A 17,504-nucleotide genomic window follows, 5' to 3' on the forward strand; every position below is an offset into this window, starting at 1 on the left:
TATGTTTATAGAGAAAAAACAAACAATAGCATGCATTAATTAGAAAAAAAAAGTATGAATATTTTTATTCTGCCTGATGTTTTTATTCATAGGGTTTAAGATGCATTATAAAAAGGAAATATAGGAAATATAGTCTTGTATTTTATTTGCTACATTATTTACTGCATCTACAAAATTATTTAACAAAACCTTAATCATATAATTATATTTTTAAAAGTAAGTAAATAATTAATTAATGGACAGGGTGTTTGGATATTTTTGCTATTAAAAATGTAACATGAACAGATGTTTAATTTACCTGTTTTCCTATGTGTATGGTTTTACACTTTTCATAAAACAACAGGGTTTTAAGTTCATACTCACAAGTAAATACTGGACTCATTCCCTCCAATGTCAGGTGACTGCAGTTTTTGCACAAGGATAATTATAATTCCAATGAAGAGGACAAAGTTTATCTAGAAGGAAAAATATCTATTTTATGACTTCTGATTCTCATGTATGACACTAAAAAAAGACTAAACATCCATCTATCCATTTTCTAACCACTTCCAAATCAAGGTCGTGGGGGAGCTGGAGCCTATCCCAGCAAGCAACGGGCGCAAGGCAGGATACAGCCAGGATGGGATACCACTTCACTGCAGGGTATACACACAGACAGATACACTCTCACACCAGGTACAATTTTCCCAGAAGCAAACGAACCTGCCATGCGGCGAAAATCCACAAGAACACGAGCATACAAAATCCACGCAGATAGCACCCTAGTTCCGGAATTAAACCCAGGACCCCCAACATTCCTGCACTGTGAGGCAGGAATGCTAACCACTGTGCTACCATTTTTCTGTAACCATAATTCTGATGCACAATATCTATACATTTGTTATTCAATAATTAGTGATACTGTACCTCTTAGAATGTAAAGAAAATGACCAATATGAAACTAAATTAATATATTTAGAGATATATTTTAAATATCCTTAGCTTATATATTTACATTATTTGAATAACTTACTAGATAACATACTAACAACTATCCTGTGGTATGAATTACTTACCATAATTGATGCCACAACAGGTCCTTTAATGACCCACCAGAGAGCAGTGTTGTCATTCATATCCCAGCACCTGCAGTATAAACATTACAAATGTTATTACAAATAAACATCACCTATTACAAATTTTAACACATCTTTTTCAGATAAAATATTGTTTTGCTATAAACTGTTTCTTATCTTAAGTATTTCTATTCACAGTGCGTGAAACAAAAGAACCCATTCAGGCTTTTACAAATAGTTTTCAAAAACTGAATAACAATGGGCACAAATTATTTTCTATGAATTAATGGAAATATGTTTAAGTGCTTATACACAACAGCTGCCTCTTTAAAATCTTTTTTGATTTCTGAAATAGAGAATTACTGCATAAGCGATGTCTACAGAAAATACTGCATTAAGGCCACAGGACATATAGTGTTCTTAATAAGTATTTTAATTTTTAATCTCCCAAGTCCTTAAAACTGAACACTTATGTATGACTAAATGGTGAAATATAAATTAAAAACAAACAAGCAAATATGACATTAACAGAACTTGACAACAGAGAGGGCATTGAAAAAATATAAACACCACAGAACATAGAATAATTAGAGTGTTGTTACTGAAAATTACTTACCCAGTGTCATCAAAATGAAGTCTGAGTACTGCCCATATTGTAACACATACTGTAGGTGTGCCTGGAAATACATTAAAATGCAGAAATGTATCTTCTATTTGCAGATTAATTGAATGTTTTGAATCTTCTATTAAATTAATTTCAAATATGTACTGTAAATATTAATTGTATACAATTACATGTATTGAACAGAATAAGAGAAGGGAACGAGCAGTCATATTTTCTTCAACACAAAAAAATCTAGTTTTTGGTTTTAATTAAACCACTGAGAAAAATAAATATATTACATATATATATATACAGTGGTGTGAAAAAGTGTTTGCCCCCTTCCTGATTTCTTATTTTTTTGCATGTTTGTCACACTGAAATGTTTCAGATCATCAAACAAATTGAAATATTAGACAAAGATAACACAAGTAAACACAAAATGCAGTTTTTAAATGAAGGTTTTTATTATTAAGGGGAAAAAAAATCCAAACCTACATGGCCCTGTGTGAAAAAGTGATTGCCCCCTCTGTTAAAACATAAATCAACTGTGGTTTATCACATCTTTGGAAAGCTGAGTTCAATTTCTCTAGCCACACCCAGGCCTGATTACTGCCACACCTGTTCTCAATCAAGAAATCACTTAAATAGGACCTGCCTGACAAAGTGAAGTAGACCAAAAGATCCTCAAAAGCTAGACATCATGCTGCGATCCAAAGAAATTCAGGAACAAATGAGAAACAGAGTAATTGAGATTTATCAGTCTGGAAAAGGCTATGAAGCCATTTCTAAAGCTTTGGGACTCCAGCGAACCACAGTGAGAGCCATTATCCACAAATGGCAAAAACATGGAACAGTGGTGAACCTTCCCAGGAGTGGCCGGCCGACCAAAATTGCCCCAAGAGCGCAGCGACGACTCATCCAAGAGGTCAGAAAAAAACCCACAACAACATCCAAAGAACTGCAGGCTTCACTTGCCTCAGTTAAGGTCAGTGTTCATGACTCCACCATAAGAAAGAGACTGGGCAAAAATGGCCTGCATGGCAGAGTTCCAAGACGAAAACCACTGCTGAGCAAAAAGAACATAAAGGCTCGTCTCAGTTTTGCCAGAAAACATCTTGATGATCTTCAAGACTTTTGGGAAAATACTCTGTGGACTGACGAGACAAAAGTTGAACTTTTTGGAAGGTGTGTGTCCCATTACATCTGGCGTAAAAGTAACACAGCATTTCAGAAAAGGAACATCATACCAACAGTAAAATATGGTGGTGGTAGTGTGATGGTCTGGGGCTGTTTTGCTGCTTCAGGACCTGGAAGACTTGCTGTGGTAAATGGAACCATGAATTCTGCTGTCTACCAAAAAATACTGAAGGAGAATGTCCGGCCATCTGTTCGTGACCTCAAGCTGAAGCGCACTTGGGTTCTGCAGCAGGACAATGATCCAAAACACACCAGCAAGTCCACCTCTGAATGGCTTAAGAAAAACAAAATGAAGACTTTAGAGTGGCCTAGTCAAAGTCCTGACCTGAATCCGATTGAGATGTTGTGGCATGACCTTAAAAAAGCGGTTAAGGCTCGAAAACCCTCCAATGTGGCTGAATTACAACAATTCTGCAAAGATGAGTGGGCCAAAATTCCTCCACAGCGCTGTAAAAGATTGCCAGTTATCGCAAACGCTTGATTGCAGTTGTTGCTGCTAAGGGTGGCCCAACCAGTTATTAGGTTTAGGGGGCAATCACTTTTTCACACAGGGCCATGTAGGTTTGGATTTTTTTTTCCCTTAATAATAAAAACCTTCATTTAAAAACTGCATTTTGTGTTTACTTGTGTTATCTTTGTCTAATATTTCAATTTGTTTGATGATCTGAAACATTTCAGTGTGACAAACATGCAAAAAAATAAGAAATTAGGAAGGGGGGCAAACACTTTTTCACACCACTGTATATCATGATTCTCATTGTGTATTTCTCAAATTGTTCACCTACTAAACCTACAAAATATTGTGTTTAGCAATCTCCTATAACCTCTGGAAAATGAAAACACAAAAAATGTTATGAGCTAAAAGTTTCCAAAGAAAGGTTAGCCTACCCCATCCAATGATTGTATACCAATAAAAATATCTTCTCTCAGGAAAGAAGGTCTCCACCAGCAAAGTAAAAAGATAAAGTCCTTCAATAAACAGCCAGAAATAGTTTGACATGACGCAGTAATGGAAGAAAACCATCACAGCTTTACATTCGACCTGGAAAAAATAATAAATTATAAGTCAAATATTGAATGCAAGTATTCAACAAAACCTTTATGTACTGTATTGGACACTCAAAAAACATGTACAATATTATTTTAAGACAGAAGGGGTTATCTAGGCAAATTACTGTAGTTGTTTTTTTTTCAGAAAGATTCTGCAATATAATTACTATACACTATACTATACCAGCACTTAAAGGTTTATTCCAACAAAATCATGACAACAAGTATAGAAAATGTAAAGAAACAGTCCATTAAGTTCATGTAGAATTTTCTACAATGATATGATCATACACTTTTGAGTGTCCATTCAAATGTATTGCATGAAGATTGAATCGTCTATATGTATTCTGCATTACTTCCAAGAAAAAAAGAATAGATAATTAACAACTCTACCTGGAAATATTGGTGATGGACAAAATATTGGCAACACAAGTAAATATGAATATGTTTTAACTAATAACTAATAATAACTAATAAGGCTCAGGCCTTAATAACTCAGGCCACCCTTTATCTTCAGAACATATTTAATCCTTATTGGAATGCTGTTATAAAGGTTTTGAACTATTTCTATTGGTACACTGGACCATTCTTCAAGAAGGAAAGCCTCCAGTTCTTTGACAGATGAAGGAGGTGGAATTCTATTCCAGAACCTCCAATTCAATGAGGTTCAATGATGTTAAGATGAGTGTGGTGATTGGGAAGGCAGTAGAAGGTATTTGACTTAAGTCAAGTAGTTTGACTTAAACATAAGTTTCAATGTATGCGTAGCTCCATACTGCCGTCATTGTCTGCAATTCAGAACATGGCAACAAAACTTCCAGTGATGCGAAACCGACCCCATTACATTAAACATGCTTTAGACCAAGCAAATTTTGCTACTGTGTTAATAGAGAATATTTTCATGAAGCCAACACATTTAAGGCAACATGTTTTTTTTAAATAATTTATCTAGGTATTAGAAAACAAGAATAACCTGCCAACCAACACTCACATTCATTTTCAAATTTTTCAAAAATGTTCTGTCATTTACATCGATGGTTACTTATGGCACATCACACCTAGAAGAAAAATTCTAGCAGGACTTATATTTTTGGAGGGCTTGCTGTGCCATGGCCTGTGTCGTCACCTGAACAGCTAATTTAAATGAGTGCAATTGAACTGAATTCAACATATAGACTTAGAGATGGTTTTGTTGACAAATACAACATACTAGTTAATCCAGCATGCAGATCATGTTTGAATATTTCTGGCGTGAAATGTCTGCTGCACAACCTGTACTTATTCAATTGTACAGTACATCATGCTTATTGGGACTATGGTTCCCCTTTAAGGGGAACTATCCCTGTCGGTGAGGTGAGCTTCGACATGCGACCACTGTTCCTCTTTCCTGATGCTGTTTTCCCTCGTTTGCCATCACGATTTTTTAAACTTTTCCCATTGACATAAAACCAACTCTTTGATCATATTTCAAAATCTGTCTCACATTGCTTTAGAAACTCACATATTAAAATGTTGATTTAAAGTTTTCTTTTATAGTGCAAACATTTTAATAACCAGTAATAAAATTCACATGAAATGTAGAATCCTTTTACTTTTTGTAAAGGTGATTCCATTACCCTACCCACCCCACACTCGAGGTCCGTTTAGTTTGAATAGTTCAAGAAAGTTACAGAATAAGAGCTTAGAGGTTTGAGAGAAACTCTGAAAGAAAGGAGAACTTTGGAAAAGGAAAAGATCTCAAGCTTCTGAATGCCTAGAAACTTAATGTTATGGGGAACTGCTACAGTATATACATAACTGCTTTTAACTTAGCTTTTAGCTAAGTAATCAATTTATTTTCTTTTGAAATGTTATCTTCTAATTCTTAAAAGGCTTGTCAATCATCCAAAGAACAGTAAATACATTTTTTTTACTCCTTAACAAAAATAACTACTTAAATTTCAAAAGTAACCATGTCTTTGGAAATTCTACAGAAAGTATGCATTTTCAGAACAAGGGAGCATTACTTAATGAATTACATTCTTGCTTAAATTACACTCTTATTTAAGTTCTGTTTATTACTTACTGTAGAAATTGGACAGTGCTGGGAGTCTTCTTCAGCATAGAGTACAGCATCTTTAATAAATACTGATATGGCACGTAAAATGAAAGACACAAATAGGTTCATGTGAATGAAATTCCGGGTGCAGTGAAGTTTTCTAAAACGAGAAAAAAAAACTCTTTACAGTATATTATTTATTTACTACTGGTTTCAACACAACACCTATTTTCTACTATATCTGTCTTCAGCTTGCACATAGCTTTTAAGAAATTATTTTTTTTAAAAATTCCACAGGAGAGAAAACCTAAAAAGTGTTTTCATAATAGTTTGAAAAATAATTAAACCACCCTTCCTTTCAGATCTTTATTGTTTAGCAAGAACTTGTGTTTTATAACATGAATTTTGCTATAACAAGATACACAAGATTAATGGAAGTGGTAATCACATCAACCACATACAACATCTGATTTAAACAGTTTTGAACAGGAGTGAACAAAGTTTAGAGGCTTAGATAAACTATATACTTTTACAAGTAGGTAGCTGCATCAGCATGCATAGGCTGCAAAGGAACAAGTAAAGGTTTATTCCATGCTAAAAAGAGAAGAAAGGAAACACAATGTTTGGCTGTGGAGCCTTCATCAGGTGTCAGCTGAAGAAGGCTACACAGCCGAAACGTTGTATTTCCTTTCTTCTCTTTTCAGCATGGAATAAACCTTTACTTGTTCCTTATATACTTTTACTGTGATTATTCAGCAGAAGGTACTGTATGTCAAGGGTCAAGGCAAAAACACAGTACATACCTAAAACGACAAAGTATTACCATTGCAGTAGTAAGAGAGACAAGAGATGTGCTGTATCCCACTGTATACAGGGCTTTGACTGACGCATAGTACATATCCTGAAAAACAAATATTAAAGTATTTTAAATCAATTGACATTTAAATTATCCGATTATCATTAAAAACATACATACACACCATACACAGAAAAATCACAAATAGCTTTGGTATTTTTCCTAATTTGATATTTCCTTTCTTTTGTGCTCTTCTAATGTATTGTAATTGACAATGTAACTGATATTCTATGCTTTTTATATCAAGCCATTTATATCCATAAATACAACTTTCTTTGACCTTCCTGCATAATAATGACACTTAAAAGAAAATGCCCAGAATAAATATGCTATGGTAGATTATTTAAACTTTTTTTCATGAATCTATCCTATCTTTAATAACCATCACAGCAAGGTATCTTCTGTTACACAGTAGCTATTCTTTTTCTCTTTTGGTTTACTGTTATACTGTGTTTTTACCATAGTTCTTGCTCATACACTGCATGAATCTGCAAACTGTTTTGTTAGGTTATTGTTGAAATTCTAATTAACACAGAAAGGTTAATGTGTTGCAGAGACATAACTGTAAGTATTGCGCATTTTGGCATAAATCGCATGGCTGAGGAAACAGCAGCCTGGCATTGGTACAAGACTGACAGAACCCTCCTCACTTTCCTGAGGAAGAAATCATGATGGGATGGAGGGAGAGCTGCAAGAAATATGCACAAAAGGAGCACTCATCAGGAGACATATCTATATGAAATCGAGCAGAAGTGGGTGAGATTAGAATTCAATCTCAATAAAATTCCAATGAATGTGACATAGAGACAGCAGCATTGGAAATTTATTTTAGTGTAAGTCACATGGCTGAGGGAACAGAAGCTTTGCCATAAGGACACGATTGACAGAACCCCCAGAGACTAATTGGACCTCAAAAAACTAATGCAGATTAGTTAATAATTAATAGCAGATTGTGAGCTCTGTATTTTATTTGTAAGGTTTCAGAGGAATGCCAATCTTATAGTTATGTTAGTGATTACTGGTATTCCTTGATGGCTGCAGAAGATGCTAAATAAATTCAGGAGGAGTTTCTGGAAAGTGAAAGCAAACAAAAGGACTGATAAACAGTGATAAAGATGAGGGCAAATAGTGTGTCTAATGGCAATGAATGTGGCACAATAGAAAAATATGAAGAAGGCCAGAAGAAATAATGCTTCTAGAGTCTAGTTGACAAGCAATGAATGGAGTCTTTACAGGATTACTTTGATGTTAAGGTAGGTTTTTTTTTTGTTATTGCAAGAAAATCAAGAAAATGATATAAAGAAGGATAGATATTAGAAGGCTAGGCAGAGAAAAGGGGATATGGAAGGTTCATTGGAACCCTTGAAAGTCATTCAGAGATAAAGTGCTGGGAGGCTATATACTGTAACAGAGTAACAGAGGAATGCAAAGGAATGTATTTTTATGTAGTAAAGGAAAAAGTTCGGGATTTCAAAGCCAGAACCCATTTGTCTACTGTAAGCAAAAGCCAAAAACAGAGTAGTTTCAGTAAAGCTGGAGATCCCTGGGATACAGAGGGAAAATGCTATGAAAGAAGGTGACACTATTCACATCCTTCAAGGGCAGGAGCCATGACCTAATCTTACCCTGCAGCCATAATCCAAGGAGATGTAACAGAAAAACATGATGCAAAGAAAAGAGAAATCCAGACTGAAAGAATGTTGTGCATAGCAAAACTCATGATCAAAAAGTGAGAGAGGCTTGTGCTTTTAACAGACGTGAGCAAAGGAAAATGGAGAGAACCATAATAATCAAATGGAATGTAGCTTGTGGTAAAGAGGCAAAGAAAGGCTTATAGTCAAGAACAATGTAAGGGCTGACTGACAGCTCAGAAATACAAGAACTGGAGCCTATGCAGGTTCCAACAGACATTCAGATGAGGTCAATAAAGTGCAATCCACAGCCAGAGTCTTAAAACAAGAAAAAATCCAGAACCAGGAAGGCAATCCAGAAAGACAACAATGAAACACAATCCAAAACCAAAGTCGAGAAACAGTGCAGTTCGGGCACTTTGTAATATCCAAAAACTGGTGAGGTGAATCCAGGAACCGACACAAAAGACAAGAAGCATGGGACAACAAACCAGGGGAAAAAAACAAGATGCAGAAGATGATGGAACCATAACAAGCAATGCCTAAAAATTCTGAACTAAAGAGAGGATATAATTAATTAAATCCACAGAGAAGTTCTGTCACTATCAAAATGTTGGGCTGCTTCAGCACCTGAAAGTGAGACAGGCAGCAAAGTAACATTTACTTTACCGGCACATCATGAAAAGTTGCCCAAAATTCAGGTCAACCACTATGATCTTTACAAGTATTAGAAATGTTGGATTTGACAAGCCAGCATTTCTACCCACCAGTTTAGTCAAATTTAAGGCATGCTCAGAGCTTACATCATGCAGGGAGAAGTCAGAACTGAGAATCAGTCAATTTATGCTAGGAGTGGTGAAATTATGCTGAGCCTAGAGATCAAAGTGGAGGTGATATTTCTTCTCTCCGATCCTGGCAGGAAGGAGGTGAATGTTGGTTGCATTGCTGAGTCTAGACTTGCTTGGAAGATCAGCAAGTGTGAGGAGATAATGGTGAGGGAGCTAAGTGAGAAGCAATGGAGGATGAAAAAGGGTCTGTAGGGAGGCTGTTTTTCCTGGTGTCTGGAGAGGTAGAAGTCAAAGAACTGCTGGATTGAGGTGGAAAGGTAGTGTTGAAAGCTGTGGGAACTGTAGGGTACAAAAGACTTGTTGCTTACATTGTCTTCAGAAAAAAGAGAAGCCATGGCGAATACTGTAGCATTTTCAAAGGTCAATTTTCAAAATTGTGTGAGAAAAATGCGCAAAAGGGATGTTCAACAAGCTACAGATATACAGTATCAGTATAGTGGAGGGAGGGAGAAATTTGAATTTTATCCTTCTTTTATAAAAATGAATCACTGTGCAAAAATGTTCACTAAAAGTGGTTTAAGTACTTCCATCAGAATGATCAAATATTTTGATAGGCTTTACCACTTTAATTCGATATCAGAGAATTTCATGATTTCCACAATACAGGTTGTTTTTGGACTAGTTGTGTCAAAACATTAACCAAACACATTATAGTTTTTTTAAAGTCTTTTACTCAACACAAAACAATCAAACAATAAAGTGCAGTTGCTTCTAAGACAACATCCATGGATTTTCTTAGAAAAAAAATCCCATTTTGTTTTCACTTTTCAATTACCCAGGAAAGATACAGCGTAGCATAAGTCATACTTACAGTACAGTATGTGATGATATGAAAATGAACATACAGTAGGTATAAACTGAAATTATATGCTGTATGTAGCCTCTGTAATAACCACAAAAAATAAAGTAACTAGCAAAACATTTTGAAAATGTTATTCTACTTTTAAACCAACTTGATTAGACTCACCATTTTTATTAATTCAAAGTTATTGTTACAGGACCACTGGCGACTTTTTGTACAGCATGACCATGGTGTTTAGGCAAGTTATGAGTTATGTACTGTAGCTCTTTGAATGCTACTGTCATTGCAGCAGTTTTACAGCCACATTACCGTCAGGTCCGACATCCCTCCCTAGAGGGCGCTCCACTACTCCTGTTATTAAGCTCCCTAGGTGTACCTTCTTAGGTGTATTATTTAAAGACTAGCTCCTCCAGTCGTCGGGGCTCATCATTAGGGTAAGGATGTCGCGAGGCCCACCTAGCACCAGGAAACCCTATGTCCGTCTCCTAAGGGCATAGGCCTCATCCCCGACACCTCCCACTTCCTGAGCCCGGGGTCTGGAGGATCTCGCCCCGTCATCCTTGGACCTCCATGTTTTGTCTGTTCGTGTTTTTCCCCCTTCCCGGGGATTTTAACCTTGTCGCGTCCCAGGATGGATTACTTACCGCTGGACTCCCGGACTGTGCCCTGACCCGACTTTGGACCCGTTTGGATTTGGATGCCGTTCTTTGTCTCCCCCGTTCACTGTCTCACGGACTGTCACTATTATTTTGTGCACTATTAAACCCCTGTGTGTTTCCTTTTACCACGCCTCCTGTTTTCTCCAGCTCTTACCGCATCGCATAGGGTCTACTACAAGAGCTGACAAGGATCTCAGTCTGTGGCTGTAACAATTACAAGTCAAAGGGGTTGCTGTTATACCACAGGCCAATGATTTCTTGACTGATTTTTTCAAACCTTATCTCTGTGGGATTTAGGCAATTATGTATCATCATCTGAAAGAGGGTCAGAGTGAACTGATAACAACCCAGAGTCAAACCAATGGTATATATTCTGCAGGTCTCAATCTGTTGAATCTTTGAATAACTTTAATTTAAGCCACTTGAAATGCCACAATAGTTTGCTTTTCAGAAAACTTTTCATTTTAACTTTTATGTTGGCTTCTCAAGTATAACATTTTAGAGGCATGCTTTGATGTAAAGATGAAATAAGTTAAAAGTTCACTACTTTCTAAAGACGCTGGGCAACCAGTGTCTTCTCTGCCAGTTATTTCCCTCTTTCTAACATTTCAGAAAGAATTATAAAGGGGACCCATTTAAACTCCTTTTCTTCTTTAAAAGAGGAAAACAGCTTCAATTAAAAGGACTAATCCTTCACCATCATGGTCTTTATTCCTGCCTTTAATAAACCTAGTTAATAAACCTACAGCTAAATGACTTAAAAGAAATGACAAACTTAGGTCATTTCACACAGCAAATACTCCTCATACAACAAACCTCATCCCAGGACTTTAAACAGAAACTTTAAATCAAACATATTACACATACTGTAATACATATAACATGATGTTCTAGAAGTCCAGTGACGATGATCCATCACAAAGATACTTACTGGTTTAGTTGCATTTTCATTAAATTCAATGAGACAGGCATCGTAGTAATGTGGGAAAGGCTCAGACCAGCCATCTTCAGTGCAGTTCCTGCTAATTTTTCCCAAATCTGAAAAGAAGACATTTAACATTCATGAATTCATTGAGACAATATCTAACTCTTAATTGAAATGTAATGGAACATCGTTAACCACATTGCATCAGAAGTAACTTAAGGCTAATATGCAGTAGTACTGAAAATAAAAGTGGTGGAATGGATTATTAATGATAACAGTAAGAAGAGGATAGTTAATTCATGAGAGTATGTTCTCACAACATTAATTTTGCAGATAATTTGTAAAGTAATTAAAGTTTGAGACAAAGTCAGTTCACACCGTGTGATGTCCTTTTTGATATCACAAGGCTGTTTTAAAGAATTCCCATAAAGCAGATGTTATTTACAATAAATATTGAGGTGAAGTGTGGCTATTTTGACTGTGCTATATCAAATGATTCTAATTATAAAATCACAAAGCATAATTTTAGTCAGTTTTTCTATTTTGACTTTTGATGTTTAAAATGTACTTCATATATTAGAATGTATTATTTAAAATGTTTATAGTTATAATATCTGAAATGATAATAAAATGATAATACAATTTTTCATACATCATTTCTAAAAGGATGTCATCCTAATCATCAAAGTGATGCCATATACAATAGAGACATTACTGTACATACTGTATAAATGCAATGTGCAGAATTTGCATTTTTTCCACAAAATGTGAAGTGCTTTTTTCTCCTTTTTGCAGGCAGGAATGCATGTAACACTGTATATGACAGCAGTTCAATAGCAAATCAAACCTTAGATATATTCTCTCCTTTTACATAATATATAGTACAATGTATTCATACATTCTCATTTAATTTTAAAATGTAATGTAAATTCATAAGAGTATAAGAAAAGTTACAAATGAGAGGAGCACATTCAGCCCATCTATTTGGATTGATTACTTGTACCGAACAGATCTCAGAAATTCACCCAGATATTTCTTGAAAGAAAATAAGGTATTATCTTTGATAATGTGGCTGGGTAGCTTGTTTCAGACTCCCGCAAAACTTTAAGCAAAAAAAATCCTCCTTATTAAATTCATTTCTACTTTGTTTTCACTGGTGACTTCTAGTGACTTCCTTCAAGGTCTTCTCTATACAAACTTCTTAAAACATGTTTTTCTTTTAGCTTGTCAGAGTACAGCATTAGTTTAATTCCTGGAATGTACAGTATCTTATTCCAGAGCATCAGACAACTTATTTGTAATGTGGTGGTCAAACTGTAATGTGCTTGTATACAGTATTTGAAATGAGGTTTTATTTGTACTTGTGCTTGTACCAAATCTGGAACAATTCTGCTATTGTATATATACTTCTTCTATATTGATAATATTCACTTCAGAGCTTTGTCTATCCTCAGCCTGAGGCATGTTATTGATTTCTTTCTTGATAAACACATTATTGAAATGTCCATTGAATACATCAGCCATTTCCTTTCAATAAAAACTGTATTTTTTTCTTTTGATGTTGTATCACTGAAAACCTTATTATTTTAAACCCCATCATAATATTTATTTAATTATCTTAGTTTTTCTAATAATTTTTAACCTCTTATACAACTCATTAAACACTCTTTCTTTAATTGGATATTGCTCTTCTTTATCATACATTTTTATTTAATGTTACATACATTTTCTGCTTAGTTTACGTATTTAACCATTTGGACAACAGCTTTCTTAATGTTTAATTTACTTCATTTTAGGATGAATCTGTATACAATGCATAACATTTTAATTTGAAGCCCTTGTTACACCCTCCATGTACGCACAGGGTAAGTGAAAATTAAGTGCTTCACTCTAAAATGTGTGCTGTTAAACACTGTTAAGCATCTCCTATTCTTCTGGGGGTCTCAAAGCTTCTACAGGAGCATTGGAGAAGTCTAATTCTCACTTTGCAAGCTTAAAAATGCCTGGCAAGAAAGCAGATTTGCTTAAGCATAAGACGCTAAGGTTACCCTGGCTTAGCTTCATTAATATCTGTTATGCTGCCTTTGTAGTATTAATTATGTAGTTAAAAATCCCCTTCTTCATACACTAGACATACTTATGCAGAGTTTTTTATCCTGTTAATTCTTAAATTTTAATTAGCATAAAAAGAAGGAATATTTTATATAGGAACAAGTAATAGGTTTATTCCTTGTTGAAAAGAGAAGAAAGAAAACACAATGTTTTGGCTCACACCTGAAGAAGGCTCCAAAGCCGAAACGTTGTGTTTTCTTTCTTCCCTTTTCCTTTGCAGCCTACACATGCTGACGCAGCTACCCACCTGAATATTTTATGTATGTAACTAACTGAAAACATATATTTCTATTTGATGCCAAATACGTTAATGGTGGAGAAGCATAAAGGTTACAAATGAAAGGCATTTTCATTTGGTTGGACTGATTGCTTGTACCTAACAGATTTGAGAAGCTCACCCAGATATTTAATGAAAGAAACCAAGGTATTTGACAGCATGTCTGGGTAGCCTTAGGTCATGAGTTAGATGACCTTAAAACACATTACTTTTATTTGCTTTGATTAAATAAGTTTATTTTTTAATTAGCAGAATTAAAAAGCAGCAGCTGAACAATGTAGCCACAGTTATCAATTATCATATTCTGCACCAGAGGTCTCACTATCTACAGCAGATGATTGGTAGTGGAAAGAAAAACTGCTTCACCAACTGAAATAAGATGGAAATTTACGATGGCCAAATTGTACAAGTTCAAGTCCAAATTGTACAAGTGACTAAGTTATGCTGATTCTTTTTAATGCCTCATCTGAAGGATGCTATTTCCTACAGCCCATGTCCCAGATAACCCCCTGAAATGCTGCCATCTAATGCTCCACACCAATACCACTAGACACAATCCCATTTTCCTTGGTTGTCGCCCATCCTGGTACTAATGATGATCAGGCTTTCTTAGCTTCTGTGTTGGTAGTGCTTTGGCCAATCTAATAGTTAGTCCCTGAATACAATAAAATACTGAAGAGGGAAAATTACAACCAATCGCAATTTGTAAAGTGATGATTCCTCAGTAATCTGAGTGCCAATGTTCATAAAGGAATTAATCACTTCTTTAGTTAATTGTTTAATGTTATTCAACCATAGATGATAATGAGAAAATGCACAGAGTAAAATAATAATAATCACTGGTACAGTATAGTTAGTTACATTCTAATAATATTTTGTCTTCTTAACTATAAATCCAGGTAAACACACAAACGTAAACTGAGAACTGCATTTCAATCAATTTTGAACTACGTTCTTATTTCAGCACATGCACACATTTTAATAGTTTAAAATTACCCACCATCTTCAGAGTTTATGATTTGAAATAATGCTGGGCAGTGGACACTGACCACTTGTCCAACCATAGCAGGCTGCCAACAGGTAATATTGTCCCACATCCCAGGACATCCTGTAAAGATAAAAAAAACATCAAAGAATAAACATACAGTACATTTTTGTGAAGTATGAGATATGTGCTCTTCAGATTCCAAGAAAGACGAGGGTTGTTTCATGATTGAACACAAGGGAGCAGCACCACCTCAAAATGTAAAAACACTAAAGAAGCATAAAACAAAAGACACTATAGACTTTTTAAGTTTAGGCTTGACTGTGCATACTTACTGTAAGACAAGATTTTTTGTATCTACTTCAGTTCTTAACTGGGGAAACTGAAACTAGACGTTGTCACCGACTGCTGTACCTCAGTGTTGCCAAAGCAGATAAATGTCACAATGGTCATAATGCAATTATAGTAACAGAATTTAAATTAATTATCTTATAAATTTATAATTTAACTGAACTGAAATATAAATGTGGAACCTCTGATTTAAACTCAGGTACATCTCCCAGTTCCATACATGCATAACAAAGACAAGGAGCAAACTTGCTATGCTAGGGTATATGATGCTAGCTCATTAAATGTGTTCACACATTTCAATGCATCCATTAACATGTTCTATCCCTGAACCAGTATATTAATGGTATGAACTTTAACCAGATTGGAGCCCTGATAGGACCAAAATGCAGTTTATTGCTGACAACTTATTTTACAGATATGTATTTTAGAGTTTAACATTTAAAACTTAAATAGTTTATCATTATGTGCCTTCTACACACGGCAGAGTCTAGCAGCTGGTTCCAAATACTTCTTTCTCAATAAATTATATTCAAATTTTATGCTTGGGTGGCACAGCGGCTAACATTTCTACCTCACAGTGGTAAGGTCTTGGGTTCAATTCCTGGTGTGCTATCTTTGTGAGGTTTGTATGTTCTCGTTGTGTTTTCATGGGTTTCTGCCAGGTTCTCCAGTTTCCTCCCACAGCCCAATGTTAGTTAAAAATTGATGGATGGCTAGATGGAAATTTTCTCCTCTGGCAGGCATGGCAATCATAATTATAAGCAACTAGATCTGTTCATCATTTTTATACATAATAAAGCACACTGGGTTATTATTTGTTTAATTAATACATGAGCCTCACATGTATGAAACTATAATACTCTTGGTATCTGTCATTTACCAGGTGTCATTTCCTTCAGCCACTATCTGTATGTATATACTGTATATTGTATTCCTATTCTACAACTCTAAAGTTAATATTTAAATAATGTTCAGGGAAAATCTAACTTCTTCAAGATAAGACATAACTCTGAAATAACTGTAACCCTGACATGTTGCAATTTTGCTTTTGCATTTTTCATCTATGCCTCATAATAAGAAAGAATTTAACTAACTTTGGGATAATGCAAAGCAATTTCACAGGAGACTAAAGCAATTTCCTGTTCTTTAAGTGCTGTTAAGGGAGACCATTTGGCAACAAACAGATAAAATGCAATAGATGATTTAAGTCCGGAAAACTGAAACTTGTGAGCAATTCATAAAACACAATTTTCTCTAATGCAGATTATTTTTAGTGCAATAAATTGACTTGTCACTGTAAAATAATTCATTTTTTTTATACATTCAAACTTCAGGTCAATTATATTAATCAAAATTGGTAAATGTGCCTCGGGGACAAAGATGTTTTTTCCTTTAAATATGGTTTACCTAGAGTATATTTAATAATAAAAAACATAAATACAAATTTTAAATTTTAAAATGTCACTTCTTTACTACATCACAAACATGGCAGAAACTTAATAAATCACTTCAATAAAAAGTTTAAATCAATTTCAAATCTAGCACATGAGGTTGTCCAGGTACTAAAAAGGGAACTAAGATGCCAACGTAACTTTTGATCCTTGAACTGTACATCAGCAAGATAACTGTACATCAGATCACATCACACAGAACAGCTTATGTTGCCCCTGTGAAAAAAGGCCATCTAAGACATCATATAATTTATTTTCTTATTATTAGAATAAAACTGTACAATAGATTAATCTGTGATACTCAAATACTCCATTGAAAATAATAAATAAAAATATTAAAGACCTGGGATATTATTATATTTTTTGTATTTAAAATGTAATAGAATTTGCCATTTTGGCATTTTTAATTAAATGATAATAACTAAACAGAATCAATAACATCATCAAAACCCATCTAGACTATACTACTTTCATATGCAGTATATTACATTGATTAGTGATATAGTGGTAAAATAGCAATATTTAGTGCTGGAGATCAGATTTGGCAATTAAGCATACAAGCACAAAAAAGATACTGAATCTGTATATATCCATTTCATTTAATTTATACTGTACATGGAACAGCATGAAAAATGTTAGAGTGAATGTCTAACAGACGAAATA

General features: G+C 34.8%; 1 protein-coding gene across 3 annotated transcripts in view; it reads right to left on the reverse strand.

The window, feature by feature from the left end:
- The window catches only part of LOC148832732 (pituitary adenylate cyclase-activating polypeptide type I receptor-like), a 129,281-nt gene that overhangs the window by 23,931 nt on the left and 87,846 nt on the right, over positions 1-17,504 (reverse strand). For all 3 annotated transcript variants that reach the window (XM_088918560.1, XM_088918561.1, XM_088918559.1), the window contains exons 4-11: positions 15,055-15,162; positions 11,672-11,778; positions 6,748-6,845; positions 5,972-6,104; positions 3,745-3,898; positions 1,672-1,732; positions 1,056-1,125; positions 364-455 (exon numbers count right to left, since the gene is read on the reverse strand). In XM_088918560.1, coding sequence (XP_088774686.1) covers positions 364-455; positions 1,056-1,125; positions 1,672-1,732; positions 3,745-3,898; positions 5,972-6,104; positions 6,748-6,845; positions 11,672-11,778; positions 15,055-15,162 — 823 coding nt within the window. The remainder of the gene's footprint in view (positions 1-363; positions 456-1,055; positions 1,126-1,671; positions 1,733-3,744; positions 3,899-5,971; positions 6,105-6,747; positions 6,846-11,671; positions 11,779-15,054; positions 15,163-17,504) is intronic.

Source organism: Atractosteus spatula, chromosome 6 (assembly GCF_055471065.1).
Source record: "Atractosteus spatula isolate fAtrSpa1 chromosome 6, fAtrSpa1.hap1, whole genome shotgun sequence".
NCBI classification, from domain to species: domain Eukaryota; kingdom Metazoa; phylum Chordata; class Actinopteri; order Semionotiformes; family Lepisosteidae; genus Atractosteus; species Atractosteus spatula.